Raw genomic sequence first — 18,018 nt, 5'->3', positions numbered from 1 at the left:
CAGAAGCATCCCCAAGAGCCCCGCTAACCAATGCAGTCCAATCGCAAAATGCATCAAATATGTCTTACAAGCCCAAGCCTGGTATTTCGGTGACGTGGCCAGCCAGCCAGCTCCGTGCCCCCACACTGGAAACGCCAGCTGTGAGAGCACCCAGCCAGGCGGCTCAGTGCCTCGCCCCATGTTGCTCCTGCTCCATGGGGCACACGGCTCCGATTCCCCTGCAAGGAGCAGGAGCAGAGCGCATGCCAGCCCGCACAGCCCCTGCGGCTGTCCCCAGGAGCTGGCTCCAGGCTGGGCCTGCAGGCAGCATGCTCTGGCTCAGCTGTGCAAGCCTACAAACAGCCCCTTCCAGCTGAAAGCTCTTCCACGGAGGTCAAGGACATCCCCAGGGCCCCGTGCTTTGAATTGTCTGGCAAAGGCAAAGGGGAATTGAAGAGATAAAAGTGATGGAGCCTGGAAAATGATTAGCTCAGTATCTGGCTCCCAGCCCTGGCGAGACAAGTAACCTCGTTTCAGTGCTCAGGCTCTCGCCGGCACTCAGACAAACATCACTTAAGTGGAGCTGGTGCAGGAGAGCTGGGGCAGAGGCAGGGCAACGGAGGATGAGATCATGCCGCCGCAGAAGGAAGGGGACCTGGGTCCCCTACGGGGGGACCGGTGAGGTGGGGGGAACAGGCCACGTGGCTAGTCTCAGGGGCACATTAGGTGGCTAGAAAGCAGCGGTGCCAGCCAGAACATCCTCTTAATTGAATTGCCTTTGCATGTGGAGAAAGGCCATTAGTGGTGGTTCCTATTAGCAGGCATTGAGGAAATGGGATGCATTGCAGGGAAACGTTCACCTCTACTTAACAGAGACCTTTTAAAACCGAGCATATTCTAGGGCTTTAAAGAAAAACAGCAGTGGCAGGAGAGTGCCAAGCTCAGCAGAAAGCTTTCATGGGCTCAAGGGGTGATCGGACAGGCACCTGGAAAAGATCCAACAGGGGTTACTAAACAGAAAAATCAGGCCAGCCTCAGCGTGGGCTCTGCATTCCCTCTACACTGTGCCTGGAGCCATAGAAACGTGGGTCCCAAAACTAAAGATTGTCAAAACTGGGGCAGTCATGTTTAGAGATGATTGAGGGGTAACACAGCAGCAGCCTGCAGAGACCCTGAAAGGGCACTGTGGAAGAGGAAATCAAGGGAAAGGACCCAATGCAGTCAAGGAAAAAAAGGCTATGGGCTCACATGACAGTGAGGGAAGATTTCGAACAGGCAGTGGGAATACTTCCTAATACTGGAGCAGGGTGCCCAGGGAGGTTGCAGGTTCCCCGTCATCTTTATTTTAGGTTACGGTGAGACAACGGGTTGTCCAGAAGGGGGTCAGGTAGGGCCGAAGCTGCCTTTAGGCAGGGGCATGGCCTGGAGCTTCCTGCCTTCCTCCCAGCTCTACCTTTCTAGGGCTGTCCCATGAGTGACACCCTTTCTGCTTGCAACCTAACGAGCTCTTGCCTCTCCCAGCGCCGCTAGTACTCACAGCAAGCACTTCCCAGGTGGGAACACAAACAAGGATGAACATAAACTGCCCAGAACAACTTGTCCTTTCGGCATGCCCAGCTCACACAAACTGACACCCCAGCTTCATTTCTGGTGCTGGAAATGCTGTCAGTTTGGGGCTGGAGGAAAGCAGGCTCCCAGATGGGAAGGCTGTGGTCTCCCCAGGGAAGTTAGGTCTCTGCTGTCCTGCTGCTAACCACCCTGTTCCCAGATACAGTGACGCAAGGAAGCAACAGAAAGGCAAATGGTCCCTGTGATTTTGGGACTGACTGAGCACTGACCTGGCCTGTGGCACAGAGCGGGGAGATCTGCTTGCACGGGATGGACTAGGACCGTTATGCATTGTGTGTGCAGGGAGGTCCCAAAGAGGTGCCGTACTCACGCATGCACCTTCAAGTGAGGGATTGCAGCCTGCCTTGACAGCTCAGCACAGCTTTCCATCCGTCTTTGGAGGAACGGCTGCCCTGGGGCCAATTCCATTTCCTCCAGACCACGGCCAGCCTGAGGTGTGGTGGAAAGCGGACTTTTAGATGGAGATATTTTATCAAACGGCTCTGAGGCAACGATGTTCCACCCTCAGGTGAAAGGAAGAGGCTGCAGACACCACTGTCGGCAAGCACCATGACAGGACAAGCAAGGCACGTTGAGGCAGAAGAGCATCCGCCAAGAGGCGGAGAATCTGGGGCAGCTCCCACCACAGCTCTGCTGGAGTGACTCAACTGCGTTCAGTGGAACCTCTCGCTATTCACACACAAGCGGACCAGGAAAAAAATGACATCTCCATGGTTTTAAGTCTCAGCAATGTGCACGGAGCAACGTGGAAACATGAGATCACTGGCATTTACTCATCGATTACAACAGCAAGTGTTGTGAGAACGGGCAAATTCAGCAGTAACCCCAGCAGACTCATGGATTTTGGCTCTCCCCCATGCACGAGCAGAGACTCCTGTTGTCACTCAGCCAAGAGGCTGCTCCCCCGATAGACCAGCCTGATCTCATCCATGCACACCATCTCAGGAAAGGAGGTCAGATGCAAATCCTTCGGCAGAGCTGTACATAGGTGTACCTAGCTGACACATCATCCCACCAGCTCCCTCTCGGCAGCACTGAGGGACCCGTTCCCAGCCTCTTGGGAAGGGCAGGAGTCAGAGCGGCTCAGCTGAGAGCACAGGTATGAAGCATGACTGGATGCAGCGAGGCTCTCACCTGGTATGTGTTGTCGAAGCTGTCATACATGAACCTCGTGATCAGTGATGTCTTCCCAACTGCAAGAGAAGGAGGAGAAGGGATAAGGTGGAGAGGTCTGAAGCTGGGGAAATGCATTTGCAAGCTAGTGGGCTCACTGATGGTCACCATCCAGCACGGTTCACCAGGGAAGAGGGCCAAGGGAAGTGCAAGTTCCCTTCACTAGCTGGTGCAGTAGGCATTACTGCCCCTGGCAAGAGGGACTGGTCCCAGGTGTGAAGACCTCTCTCCCCCAGAACATTCAGACTCCAGGCTGAATGTAGCCCTGCTTGCTGCCCTTCAGCTGCTGCCTGTGAAAGTAAAGGATAGAGGGTGGTGAGACAACAGGCATGTTGGCTGCCTACAAAGGACCAGAGAGCTAACTTCCACTGCAGAGCACCAGGGACTCAGTGCCAAACTCTAACTGAACCTTTTCTGATGCTGGGAAACAATAACTGCTGAGCAACCTGCCAGCTCAAGAGAGTGCAGTCTTTCCTGCTATTTAAGAGGCATTCCTCCACATGGGAGGCAGCCGGCAATCGCAGCGGGCCATGCAGGTGTGCCAGCAGCCCCACTCCAGCTCCAGAAGAGCAAAAACCTTGCCTCTACCCTGCTAAAGTCCTGGTACATCGCTGCGTCATCTAGCCACCAAAGATATTGTGCAAGAGATGATTGCCTTCCCCTTCCACACTTTCTCCAGGCCAGCACAGGCATAGGAGCGGTTAGGTTTTCTCTGGCCATGTTAGGTGAGCTGCTGTGCTGCTAAACATGGGAATAGCCTCTCTGACTTCATGGAGTGGGAATGGTTTTGGACCACTGAGGAAATCCAGCCTTCTGCACGTAGCTCTTTGGCACACTTTCCTTCTGTCAGTCAAGCACTTCTGGTGATTCCCATTACATGCCATGCCTGCATCTCCATGGGGCCAGGTATCTCTGAAGATCAAGTCATGTCTTCTCAACAAGATTTACAGACCATGTCTTATATTCATCTGTAAAGCCCGCTTGGAGAATGCAGACCACCCAATGGGGGATGTTTTGGAGAAAAACCATCTCTAGACATTGTCACTGCCTCCTGAAACCTGAGCTAAGGCAGCATCTCTGATGCTCCCAGGGCTAATGCACATGTAAATATGCAGAGGAGGGGCTAGATCGCTCTGGTAGTGCAGTCCACAGTTCCTCACTAACGACCTCATTTAGTGGCACCAAGCCAGCAGCGACCTTCCAATCCAAACCCCAGCACCCTGATTTCTCCCAGCACTGACATGGGGTCAGCCAACTCCGATACGTCCCTGTCTCCTCTCTCCTCCCGATCACAGTGACCCAGGCTTTGCTGAATGTTTCTGGCGTACCCTGTGCTATGATCTGCTCCACGGGGCCAAGAGAGGTGGAGCAGCCAGGGCAGGTTCAATTATCCAACCGCCGAGGTGGAGGAACTGCTTCCCTTCCCTCTCCCTCCAGCACTCAAGAAAATTTCCACACTTATGTGTGCGTATCTAGCCCAAAGAAAGCCATGGATGCTACTAGCCAAGGCGTGAAAAGGAAGAAGGTGGTGAGATTTGTGTTACTGCCCAGAGGGGACTAAAAACACTCAGGTAAGAGGCACTCGTATGCTTGCTGACCCCTCACACGGCTAGACTTCAAAGCAACAAGACATACCAAAATCCATGCTCAGTCTGTTTCCATGACCAACAGATAAATTTCCCTCAGCAAAAACCAACAGCCCTTTCACACCTTTAGGGGACACAATTAATCAAATCCTCAAAATGAAAGGCATTTCCTTGCCTGCAAAGTTTGCACATCTGTCTTAGTTAACCTCCCTGGGTACAAAGCCTTCCCTCTCCCCCAATACAGTCTTACTAGATTTTGTTTGGGTTGAGAAATCTCCACTTTGCAGTGGCTTTTTGCCCATTCTCAGTCCCACGATGCAGTGGCACAGTCTGCCTGGGTGGCGGGAGGATGTCTTGTGCCCTGGGCAGCAGTTTCTGGACAAAGCAGTGATGCACGTTGCACCTCCCTTCTCACCCGTGTTGAGGAAGCCCATCTTCTGAGGATCCAGCTGTTAATTAAGGAACTGTGCGATGCCATTCACCAGACACTTTAATTAAATATGCTAATTTCCCCTGGGTTGCACCTTCCGCAGGGATCGGATGTGTTTCATGGTTTAACACCTGTACCTGCAAATAGCGATGTTGGAGAGAGTAGGGCCCACATGGGCCTGGCCTCAGCCATGCAAAGCTAAACCAAATGCGTCACAATGCAAACAGCAAGAATTTTTGGAAGGCTTATGTTTTGGGATCTCATTAAGGGGTAATGCTGGATCAAGACTTGATGACTGGGAATTGCCTGACCACAACCCTCCCCTCATTCGCCCCACTTGAGCTATAAACCCTTTCTTGCTGAGGCAGATTTGACTCAATTTCTGGTGCCCATCAAGAGAGACCAAAGCAGAGCCTTTCAGCAAAGAGCTCAGCACCAGCTCCCATCCCACCTCGGGCACAGAAACGCTTGCCTGCACCTTGGTCCCCACACACCATGGCTGCAGCTCAATACACTCATGGCCAGAAAGAAAGCTCTCTGCGACAGGGTGAAAGAAGGACACACAGCAAAACCTGTGTAAAGGCAAGCAAGGGCCCACCAGAAGACAACCAACTTATTAGTGCAGGAGCCTGAAATAAGCGTCCTGCTCTGGGGAACAAGTGGCTCCCCTGCAGCTTGGGCCATTTGATGGACAAACTGCCCCAAGCCCCTCCTTACAAGAAGGGCTCCCTGCTCATCCCACACTTGCTCTGAATCCTGACCCGTATCTGCCAAGTCTTTCCTAACTACCAGCACAGTGCTCTGCACCTGCCCTGTGCCATCTTGACTTACCACAGTGGTGCAAGGATTGCTCAAAAACTACCCCCTGAGATGCAAGTGAAACCTGGTGTTCTGGCAACATGATTAATTTCAAAGAAAGCAGGTGCTGAACGTTTTGAGCTTTTAAACAGAAAACCCCCAAATGCCACACACTGGCTATTCTGACAAAGAAACAGAAGACAATGTTTGTAGTTTGGGAGAAGGTTTTAGACTTTGCTCTCTCCTTTTTCTGCCTTGCAGTATTTTGCTAGTCAAAGAGGTGAAAACCCCCAGGATTTTAGCCGCAAATCACGGCGAGCCTCAGTATTTTTCCTCCCCTCAGGCTTCTCCTGTAGCTTCCAGCTCTTTTGCACACCCGTTGCAGCTATGCCACACGTGTCACAGGCATCCCACCTTGGCTCGACGCAAGCATCTCCCCGCCCAAGGAATACCCCGTCCCCACCAGAGCCATACCAGAATGGTCACAGAAAAAGGTAAAAAACTTCATGGAATTACAGGCTAAACTACCTAGAAGGAAAGTTTATTCATCTTCTCTCACAGCCCCAGACTGTGTAAACCCCAGGAAATCCACAAACCATCCACCTCAAACATGCCTTACACCAGGCATTTCAGAGCCCAGTGAGGCAATCCCCCAACAAACAGCCACAGGATGCAAAACCCCAGATGAGAGAAACAAGATGAGAGAAACCGCAAAGAAAAACAGACCAAAGAAAAGAAAATCAGTGTACACATGGACGCATCAATGAGCAACACAGCTAAAGTGAGGCCACGATCCTCCTGGCTCTGCTTGACAATGTCACGCACATGCCGGCACGTCAATGTGGAGGAGGATCCTCGCTGCAAAGGTTTCCCGAAGAAGAGGTAAGCAGGGCAGACATTCATCTCTCGGCCAGGCCCACTCCTTCTTACACTCACCTCCCACTTTCTATCTATTTTCGGTTTGCAGTTAGCAGAATTTTTTTTTCTGCTCTGTCTTTTTTGAGGCAATACAAGCACACCTGAGCAGCCCACTGTGCTGTGCTGGCCCACCATTACCCAACAAGCTGATCAGCTTTGCATGCTTGCTTCTCCTTCCTTTTTATCCGGCTGATCAGGCAATTCGCTTTGCGGACTGCTGTTCTCCACCAAGCAGTCCCTGTGCTCAGCTATTCCCCGTGCACGCATTGATCCTTTCCCCACAGTCCGAAGCCAATTAAGCAAGTCACGGATGAAAGCAGAGAAGAACAGTTGAGCATGCTCATCTGTCCTCTGCCAGCCCACAAACAGGAGACGTGCAGGATGCCACTCTCGAGCATCTCTCTGCGCTATGGCTCAAACAGAAAGTCACAGTCAGGAAACCCCTCTCAGGCCGGGTGCAGTGGTAGACACCTCGGCAGAGCACACCAACCTCCCAGCCACCCCAAAGATGCCCTTCCAAAGCATCAGAGAAGGCAAAATTAGCAGGGACAGGAAACAAATCCCTTCCACCCTGACAGTTACTCGTTTTTTGGTACAGGATTGCCCAGGTTTCCAGCAGCTTGTCTCCTGAGCTCCGAGCATCCGGGACTCGAGAGACATCTCTTTCACCTGGGTCCTCCTTGACCTCTAACTCCTCTTCTGTCACTCTGGGCCTTTTGTGTGGGCCTCTTTTTGGCCCCTGCTTAGGGAGAAAGCAGATGATAACGTGCAGCGAACCAACAGCGAACTCTGCAGATAGCAGCGTGTCAGCACTTACCATGCAAAGGGCATCTTTGACACCTTTTTCCATGAGCTCCAAATACGCAAACACTTTACACAGTGCCTGATAACAGCCTGTCACCTGACACGACTTCATACCGCAGAGCGCCTGCAATCTGCCTGCTGACTGCAAGACCAGCTATTTTAGAAAGCGGAAACCATACTGATAGCTTTTTTTTTTAATGTTATAACATATGAAATCCTTCTTACAGAAGAGAAGCCAATTGAAGAAAACCACTGGAAATTTTCCACCCAGTTTGAGTTCCTGCTTTCCTTCCTTTGGCTTGTCAGACTGACACATCACAGGAATGGAAAAGACTAAAGTGAGACAGTGGGCACACAAAATGAGGTGAATTTATTTTGACAGCTTCTAGTCCAGAGAAGGGGGGCTGAAGCTACAGACCTTTATGAAAAGGGGTTTTTTTTGCATGGTTACTTCACCCATACGCATCAGGGATAGCTTTGTTAGCTTCCCAGCAGTAGGTCTGCAGCAATCACGCAAGCCTGCAGAGACCTCCCCATGCAGGGCTTCGTGCCTCTACACACAAAAATGGATTTCACTTGGTTCCATAGGAATTTGGCAGCTATATTATTTTCTCTTCCTCAAAGTATCTTGGAGTTAGGTTTCGGAAATGGGAAGGGATTGATCAACACATAAACCTAAAAATTTGGAGCTACTTTGAAAGGGTCTCTAATGATCTTTGATCTTGTGTATTTAAACTTCAATTAGCAATTTTTGTCCTATGTGAAAAAGAGAGATTCCTTTTTTTGTTCCACTGAAGAAATACAATCCAGTTGAAAATGAGGAGGGTGTGGAGGGGTGTGGAGACTTGGCAGTTAAAGCCAAAATTTTATAACCATATCTCCAAGTTGGCAGGGTCACACTGCAAAAAGCATCACCAGAAATGCTATAGCTACCTCCACTGCTCCTGCGGCAGCTTTCTATCCATCTACAGTGACGACAAACCCTGCAAGAGCCCAGGCAAGCCCTTTGCAAGGTTTGACCAAGAGACATCAAGTGCCAAAAGCCAACATCGGCAAGCAATGAATTTAAATCCTGCAAATCCCCACCACACCCCAACACAGATCCAGCTGGAAAGATGACAGGGGTGCTGCGGGGATGCTGTTTAGCCATATTATTTCCTTTCCACTGATTAAGCCTCACCCTCTCTGTTGTTTTTGTACTGTTAGTAAATATGTGGCTGCACGACCACCTTATCTGAGGAGCTGTCATCTCGTGGATTAGGGAGCCAGCTATAAAGAGGAGCCCATGTACCAGTGCACAGACATATACTGGGCGGATGGCAACACAATGCGTAATTGGGTTCATTTCCGCCTAACAAGTATTATAATGGCCCAAGGATGCATCAGACAAGCATCTGAGCTGCGTTTCTTTGGCTCCAGGTTTTCTGCTTCCACTCACATTCATTTAGGGAAACAGGCTCAACGCAGAACTGCAGGCGGGAACTCCGGCTTTGCACACAAATTGCAAACTTTTTTCACCAGTGGGATTCATTTCCTCCCAGTAGCAGCTGCACCATTTTAAGAAGAGTTACTGGTCCCAGCACGTTGCAGCCTTCATCAAACTGGAGGTTTGCTGAGCCATTTCCCTTGCTGGCTGCCCCGATCATCTTCATCCTCCTATGCCCCGCCAGCCTTTGCTCACACCAAGCACACTTGTATCTGCAAGCACTTTCCTTTGGGGTTTTGGAAGGAAAAAGCAGTCACAATTTTGGCCTTCACTCCTTGATCCTCCACCTCCTCTGCTCCCTGTCGAAGGCAGACCTCGGTGCGGCTCTCTAGCGACACAGCTGTGTCTTGAGCCCAAGAGCTCAGAGGGAAGGTCCTTTCTGCCTGAATGCCTCAGCCATTCCCCTCCCGCCATGCACAGTCTCAGTTTTAAAGCAGACAGATCTTGAAATACTGTATTTGCTTGATTTTGCACTAGCCTTTTCTTTTTTTTAATCTCTTGCTTTTAGACATCCTTGCTTTCCACTGTTTCCTTCTGCTGTAGCTCAACTCTGATATCCATGTGACAGCTGCCCAATGCTTTTACAGGCTCTTTGCAAGAATAGTAGCCTAGAAGTTGTATTTCTGCTGCTGGGATTTGCTTTCCAAGACCAAGATCTGACATGCAAGCATTAACACGGGAATAACAATAAGAACTGAGTTAATGCTTTCCTTCACTCAGCATCTAGCTTGTGGCTGCCACACTACCTGCTTTGGGGGGAAAACCTGGCCCTGTTAAAAAGGGAGCTACTTTGCCATTTATGCATCTGGAGCTGGGTTTTCCTCTGGGAGCCCTCCTGCAGAAGCTTTGCACTCGGTCCAAAACCCACGGCTTCCCAAACGTGTGTCTTGGGTGGCTTCTCCTGAGGCTAAGCGTTCCCCCACTGCTGCGCTGCCCTGGAGGTGAGGCAGGTCCTCCCTGCCTTGCAAAGGCTGAAGAACCGGCAGCACGTAAAAGGCCCGCATGTGAAAGCTTCTTGCTTGTTAACATCTGTAAACTGAATACCCATGAAATGATAGCTAGGTCAAAGACGGACACCATCACAGTACCCATTGCAGAATCAGAAGCAGGAAGAAAACCTCCACCCCTCTGAAGGATCAAGCTTACCTAAACCATGTCTAACACGCTTGCTGAATCTGCTCTTATAAAAAATCTCCAGCAGGGATCCTACAGATCCTTCCCCCATCAGCCCAGCCTCTCCCAGATCTAGCTGCTGACACCCCTTTAATCTCCCCCATAAACCCACATCTGTGGGCAGAGCTGAGCAAGCGTTTAACAGAAGCTCGTTGTTTATTGCCTTTCTGCAACCCAGCTATTCCCCCCATTTGCATGTAGGCACACATTTAATGTCTCCTCTTCCCAGGCAGCATACGTGCCTTGAGGTACGTTCATTTGCTTGCTTTCACCATTTCTGCAGCTCTAGCCCTAAGGCTGCTCTCCAGAACACCTGCAACACCCTCCTGGCCACATGGATGCTCCTTGGCATCACCCAACTTGTTAATGGAAATGCCAAGCAACAGCAGCCTGGGCATCCTCACCAGACACCAAGCGGTTAAGAGCTGCTGGGGCATACCGAGAGTGGTCCGGCCGGGTGGGATGTCTCCAGTCTCCCAAAGAGGCTCAGAGGCGACCATTCAAACCCTTAGAGAAGCCCAAAGATTTCACCTTTATGACTTTTTCACCTTCCCCTCTTAGGGCAAGAAAACTGATGGAGGAGGAAATCAGGCTGCTGATAAAATTTGAACTGGGCACTGGCTGCTCATCAGATTATTTTCCCAGGTGTTTGCACACAGGCCAATAATTTGTTCCAGGTATATAATCATTTTTCCAGGCACAGATGTGATGTCCCTCACTCACCATTTTTTAAACAGAGTCAAGCCTAGCAATTTCCTCAGCTTTTGGGACCCATGCATTCCTCACTCACTGCTAATGATGCAGAGAAGATTTGGACTGCTGCCTTAAGATAGGTTTCACCGAGCACTATCATTTAAGAGTACATTTAGAGAAGGCAGGTGTATTTATCTACTCTTTCCCTGTCTGGCCTGCTCTCTTCTCCTTAAACCTTCAGTTCTCTTAAGCATCAGATCACAACTAGCTTTTTTTTCAGTATTGTAAGTGAAAACAGAAGCAAAAAAAGTGTCAATTGTTTCAGCCTTCTCTGGTATGTCCCGTTTGCTCACCTTCTCTGTTAAGCAAGGGACCTGCACTATACTTCATGTTCTGTGTATTTGGCATTTATCTATTAGACCCCCTTTTTTGCCTGCTGCGTCTCTAGTTCATTGTTCACTATGCCCCTTCGCATCTGATTTTGTTCTTGCGAGCTCGTGCTATACTGTTACGCTCCTCATTGTGCAGCAGCAGTGTCCTACTTTCTACTCCTGGTGAAGGTCACTGCTCAAATGCTTTAACCACTGGTGGGTGAAGAAAAGCAGAAAAACCCAAAATCTCAGGTGTCCCTTTGCTGCACACAGCAGCAGCCTGTCTTGGATGGAGAATCCATCTCTAAGAAAGGGTGAGAGCAGGTTTAAGGCATGAGATGGGAACTCAGAGGAGTTTTGAACTCTGTCCCGTATGCATTATTTGCATCTTTAAGCACTTCAAATGCACTTGAATGCCTGTGCACCATGCACAGAGGCACTGGGGCAGTCTGGGGCTAAGCCCAAAACAGAGCCTCAGTCTTGCAAGCCTCAGCCTGGAGCCAGAAGCGTGTGCAAGCTTACTGGGAACGGACAGATTGTGGAGCAATCACTGGCCTGAAACAGCACCCACATGCAACCAGGTCCCAACACAAGAGCTGAAGAGGCAGAGCGCGGGGGTAAAGCTGGGCAACCCAAAGCTGATCTAAGATAGCGGTCGGGGAGCATATTCCCAAGCAAAACCTTTCCTCCAGGCATGAGTGCTGTACCAGTGGAAGGTAAATGGGTGCGCAGATCCAGTGAAAGGATGCTGCGCCATTTGAGGGAAAGAATGAATCTTTAACTGCTCCCTGCGTCCCCCACTTGCATAGATGCCGCTGCCTGAAACCAGCCACCAGTAACGGGCACACAAAAATAACTCTCCAAAAACGCCTGCTACCTACTACATTTGCTCCAGGATATGCACCAACTCCTTGCCCCCAGGCAAAACACAGCGGCAGTGGGGTCCAGCTCTCCCCAGGCTGATTACAGACCATGTCTGAGAGATGGGCTGCTTCAGGATGAGCCTAAAAACCCCACAAAAGCCAACCAAAGCAAAACCCTAAGTTTTTTGCTTTCCTTTCACTTCCCTGCACTGCATTGCCCAGGACACGGCTGCAGGAATCCTGGAGGAATCACGGCAAAGCTGAGCAGCTGTCATTTTGTTCTCATACAACAACCCCCAGGCCTTGGAAAACGCTCCTTATGCACACCTCCAGGCACCTGAGGTCCTGCTGAGCCTCCCAATACCCTGAAATGACCATAACCCTTATCATGCTAGGCAGCAGCCCCTGGAGCCAGCTGGGAATACTGTAGATAGGATTCAGAAGCTTCAGGTCTCACAGGTCAGCTCTTCTCTTTATGCCCCTCAGTCTTTGGTTGTTGGTAACGACAGGCAGGAGGCATGGCATACGGAAACCCTTCACCAAGCAGATGCTCTAAGAGACAGGTCTGGCACCCGAGCAGCGATGTCCCAGACACGGCAACCTCCAGAGACTCACTTGGAGAGCTCGCAGAGCCCCTCCAAGGTCTATGGCAGGAGCAGGAGGAGGAAAGCATCACCACCTTTTCACCCAGGGGTGTCGAGCGGCACTGCACGGAGACCCACTGCAGGCACTCGGTCCTGTCCTGCAGTGAAACAGGGGCAGTTCTAGGCTACCGTCTCCTGTTCTTCTCATCTCCCTCCTCTCCCGGCCAACACTGCTGAGCTGGTCCTTCTAGCTGTTCTCCAAGGCATTACACATTAAGCCTGGCAAGGCTTGCCAAGATCCTTAGGTAGTTATGAAAAACCAGGGTAATTATAGACAATGTGTAATTAGAACTCCACTCTACAACAAACCCCAGCACAGAGTCAGCTTCGGAAACACAGGAAAAAGCCAGGCAAAGGGAAACCGATGTCATCAAGGATACACGGATACCATTTCATCACGGATACCTATCTGGCACCAGAGGCCTTGAAGGCCCCAAAGGTGAGTGCACAGAGGTATGAAATACTGCAGCGAGGGAGCAGCCTGCTACTCTGGCCATGTCCAGTGAGGCAGAGAGAGTCTGCCGAGCACCACAGGTGATTTGCGCTGCAGGTCCTCCAGGCTAGTCCCACCTGCCTGGGGCTGCTGCTCTTTGCCACCCCTCAAATAAGCGTATGCTCCAGATGCTTAGGCTGAGAGCTGGAAATGGATGGGATTTGCTTTTGGAGCCTGGGCTGCAGGGCGGAAGTGAAGTGAAGTGAAGGGAGCTCTCATGGGGTGAAGAAGGTGACACAACAAGGGAGATGTGCCTCATTCTTGTGCGCCCTGAACCCAGGGACACAAGGCCATCGAGCTCCCCTCCTCATGGCCCTCGGGAAAGACAGCTCCAAGATGTGCGATAGCAGCAAACAGCCCTGGCTACCTCCTGCAAGCTGTGCAGAGTCCTGGGGCTTGTTAGATGGGGAAACTCCAGCTGACAGGGACAGCAGAGCTGGCCAAAAAGAAGGGAGAGAAAGAAATGCAATGGGCATAGTGAGAAAAGCGCAGCTCAGACACTACAAAAATGAACAATGGAAGGAGGAAGGCTGGAATAAAAGAGAACAGAGCGAGCCAGTGAGAACTGAATGCAAACCAGAACTATCCTGATGTATAATTAAAAACCATGTTGGCCTCCCTGCTGAGCGGAGACAGCCCCGCTCCTGCCTGCATTGCCAAACGAGCCTTGATCAGGCAGTGGGAGCATACAGCACGCCTAACAGCTGCCTCGAAGGCAAGGCAGCGTGCGGGAGAGCCGTGCATTAGGTGCTGCCAGCCAAAGGCACTGCTGGGACCTGCTCCCAGACCAGCTGGTGCTATTTATGCATGATGGGCAAAGCGAGTGCAAGGGGAACAGCAGCAGGGTCCCTTGTGCCTTCAGAGGCATGTCCAGCCCAGCTGCCTCTCCATGGGGTGGGATGAGCATTTACAGCCTCTCCTAGTGCATAAACCAAACCTGGGAAGGGTGCATTCAAGTGTCCTCTGCCTGCCCCAGCTGGAAGAAAAACCCTCAGACAGCTATTTAAGATGTTCCAAATCCAGCCATAGGGCAGAGACCCTGCCTGTTTATGTTAAACTGATTCTTTTCATTAGTCATTTACGAACTCTATGCTAGCCTAACATCAGGTCATGCAACTGCTTGGCACCCCACGGGTAAGTGTGGACCGCCACAGCGAGGCCCAGCTTCTTTTCACCATGACCATGTCACCATGCTCTGCACAGCCCCTTAAGCAGCATGGCCACCACGCCAACATGCTCAGATCCCAGTCCTTCACCATGTTTATGTTGTACGCCGCTACCAGCTAGAGCAGCTCCCACGGGCACCAGACTGGAACCACAGCTGAGGTCTCCTCCATCAGCAACCCCCTCCACATGATGCAGCTCCAGAGCAGGAGGCTGGATTTCCCAGGAGCAGCAAGCTATTGCACCCACCATCCCCTCTGCAACCAGGTCTCCCAAATCAGAGAGCGTGGGACAGGTGTCTGAGGGCTCCCAAGCTCAACTGCATGTGTGGGATGAGAGGGATAACTCAGGAGCTCTGCTCTGTACGAGATTTTTTTACCGAGTGCTAAAGTTCATGGCAAGGAAGGTCTCTTTCCCACATTTAGCTTTGCCACCTGGGTGATGGCACAGGACTGGAGCCAGAGCAGCCTGCTCTCTGAGCTCTCATTAAATGAAAAGACCTGGCAAGGGTCAGATGAACAGGCTGAGGAACCCCAGTAACATCACCAGGGAGCATGGGCACCTTGATCTTGCTACTCTGGGGCTGTCACAGCAGAAGGATTGGACCATTGTCCCTGGTCTGAAACCCAACGAGATGAGCCAGCAAAAGAAGCTCTCCCTCAACATGCCTCACCACGTAAGGGGGTTCTCACCTGAAAGGGCATAGGGCTTATTACAGGAGGCAGGGGGAAGAGAAGTTTGGGATAGTGTAAAACTTATTAAAGGACATTTTAAGAAGGTAGTAGGGTGTGCAAAACTTATTACGCAACATTTATGGGAAGAGCCATAAGTGGAAAAATGGAGGGATCGAGGTGGTTTGAGGAGGAACATGCAGGAGAAACTGCAGTAGCCACATCTATGGGCCTGGAGAAATCCCCTGGTTCCCAAAGCCCATAGAATCAGGCTGCCTCTAACACATGGGTCACCTCTACTCACTCTGGAACAGGAAAGGGGGCAGGGGCATGGCTCAAGGGGAACTGCTGCTCCTCTGCATCCCCAGGGAGAGGACTCTGGCCCCACACACACAGACAAGGCATCAGCCTGTGAACAAAAGGAGCTGAAACCTTGGGGGAGAACATCTTCTGCAGCTGCGTCAGCATTGCCCCCTGGCAGTGATATGAAAGAGGACTAGATGGATCCAAGAGGGACCTGCTGCACAGATCCTGTCTTGTGACAATATTCACAGCAATAATATTGTTCCCTGGCTTGCATCAGAGAGAGCCAGCAGTCATGGGCTTCCTGCAGAAGACCTGGGGAAAGAATATTTTGCCTTTGCCTTTAGATGCTTCCTCTGCTGACAGTCTTCAGGAGGGGGTACCCAGGCTCTGCTTTCGCACACCAGTGTCCTAGAGACCAGTGCTTAGCGAAAGCTGGTGAAAGCAGAGGAGAAGACACTGCAACACTTTTCAAAAGAAGGAAAATACAAAGGGGACTCTGTGACCGACTGTTTGAGAATGGCTTAAAAATCTTCCAAGAAAAGGTTTCCCTGCATATACAAGGCATTCCTTAATTTTATTTCCTTCTAGCATCATCTGCTGCTCTCAGAGTTTTCCCGGGATTTAAAAAAAACAGGGGAAGTACGAGAGAAGGCATGGTGCCTACTCTGAAGTTCTTATGACCCAGGAGACTTGGACAGATCGCAGCGACAGCATGAACTCCATTTTGCAGCTGGAGACCTGCAGCTGTGAGTGCAGACACCTTGCTCAGCATCACCTCTTGCAGGAGGCCTTGCTTTGAAGCCAAGCATTGAGTTCACAGCCCGTGCCTTCAGAGTTTGGGATGGATTCCTCAGAGTGTGCCACCAAGATCAAGCTAAAGGGCTGACAACCAACAGCACAGGGTTTTCCTGCAGGACAGCAAACAGGCGACTCCCCTGAACGCAGCAAGCCCTACCTCGCCCCCGCGGAGGAGCAATGCACAGGGGCAGTGCACCCTGGCCCCCATCCAGAGCCCCTCCATCTCCTTGGGTGTGGGTTTAAGCTGCATCTAGCAGTCAGCCTCCAGCAAGAGAAGGTTAGTAAGAAGCAGTTCCTCTCTTCACACAGCAGCTTCCAGGACTAGGAACAGACTGGACGCTGGAGCAACTTTGGGGTTATCAGGGTTATCAGGGTGCAAGGCTAAGCACAGCGCCTGCAACATTACACCCACTCAGCCATTTTTCTGCCCACAGAGCCAACCAGCGCAGCTAATGCTGCCTACATTCACATGCAAGAAGAAAAGATATCGATACATCAACTATTTCTGGCTCCATTTCTGTCCCTCCACTGCAGATAGGTGCTAGCAATCTTCTTTTGAGTTTTATCTGAACATGTGAATGCATATTTTCTCCTCTTTGGTTTAATCCAGGTCATGATGGGAAACTGGCCGTGCCCAGTAAAAGCTGGGCATGTGAAAGCAAGCACAGAACAGAGAGAAGCATTCAAGTGGTCACCAGCTCTCTTTGGGAATGCACTTGGGAGCAGAAAAAGTAAGTCCAGAAGAGCAAGGAAGGGACACGTAGGTGGGAACCAGGTCCCTCCTTGGCCACATCTTTATAGGTGGAGGGAATTTTTGGCAGGAGGCCTATGAAGCAAAGCAGCAAGTGAGAGCTGGTGCACCTCATTCAAACAGCATCCTCATATGCAAGGTAGCAGGGAAGTAAAGAAAGTCCATGAGAGTTGGGAGACACGAGGCACAAGCATTCATGGAAGAAGCAGGTCTCCAAACCGCTAGGCATCTTTGTGAGCTGGAGGTGATCTCCCCAAAAGCAGCATGCAGAAATGCACGTGCTCAAACAAGAGAGCAGTGCAGAAAATACTACCCTTTGACTTGCAAAGAAGTGCTTTCTTCTTCAAGCCTCAACTAACATGCAATGCCTTTTTTCTTTTCCTTAATTAAAAACAAAGAAAGCGTTTCCAATCAGGGTGCTGAAACACCTCATTTAGAAAATCCTTACAAGAACTGCTAATGCTTTTCCAGAATCCTAAAGCTACTTTTCTCAGCTGAAACACATGCATTTGCAGCAAGCTGAATCTACTTTTTAAGGAAAAAATTGCACATGAAGTACTACTGTTCACCTTTTAGCAGCGGGCTTATAAGCAACATGCTGTTGCTCACCAGTCATCCAGTGGTACAAACACAAAAGGCTTATCCTGACTGCAATTGCACCAAAAAGCAATGGGAAATAACGCTCAACAGAATCAGGGCGCAGACCAGGCTCTTGTTTCTCCTTCCGCAACAGCAGTGCTCATAGCTGACCTGAAAGCAGGGTGGGAATGTCTCTATAAATAAGAAGTAGTGGGAGGAAATGAAATGCAATGTTAACCTTGTTGCTGGTTTAACCTCCTTCACTCCGAACAATACAAGATGCCGGAGAAAGCAGCAGGTATATGCAGTTCTACAAACTGGCTCAGCCCTTTGCATCCTTACAAGGCACATCGGAGGCTTCTGGGGTTTCTCCATATGGGTTTTCACCAGCAGAAGCCAAGCTCCCAGGTCAAGATTCACAGGGTATTTTCTCCTAGTCATGCTAGCAAGTAGCAAGGTTACTATTGGCAGAAAAACATTGCTCTGCCCTGCGCCACTGAGGGAGCAACAGCAATTGCTGACTCGCATGATCCAGAGAAACGCGCCAGGAAGGTCTGGTTCATCTCCCCCAACCATGGTTGTCTTGAAGCCAGGGGTCCCTCGAAGGCAAGCCATTCCTGCAGCCCATCATCCTTCCAAGAGCAGGAGGAATTGCGCTTGAAGTGGGAGAAACTGTCCTCTACTGCCCCGAGAGCAGTGTAGGAAGCTT

At 50.7% G+C, this 18,018-nt stretch overlaps 1 protein-coding gene across 2 annotated transcripts in view; it reads right to left on the bottom strand.

The window, feature by feature from the left end:
- RAB6B (RAB6B, member RAS oncogene family) overlaps positions 1-18,018 on the bottom strand; it is a 29,108-nt gene that overhangs the window by 8,203 nt on the left and 2,887 nt on the right. For both annotated transcript variants that reach the window (XM_064517153.1, XM_064517154.1), the window contains exon 2: positions 2,743-2,801. In XM_064517153.1, coding sequence (XP_064373223.1) covers positions 2,743-2,801 — 59 coding nt within the window. The remainder of the gene's footprint in view (positions 1-2,742; positions 2,802-18,018) is intronic.

Source organism: Dromaius novaehollandiae, chromosome 9, assembly GCF_036370855.1.
Source record: "Dromaius novaehollandiae isolate bDroNov1 chromosome 9, bDroNov1.hap1, whole genome shotgun sequence".
Taxonomy (NCBI): Eukaryota; Metazoa; Chordata; class Aves; order Casuariiformes; family Dromaiidae; genus Dromaius; species Dromaius novaehollandiae.
The sequence above is the reverse complement of the archived record's forward strand: the minus strand, read 5'-3'. Positions and strand labels throughout refer to the sequence as shown.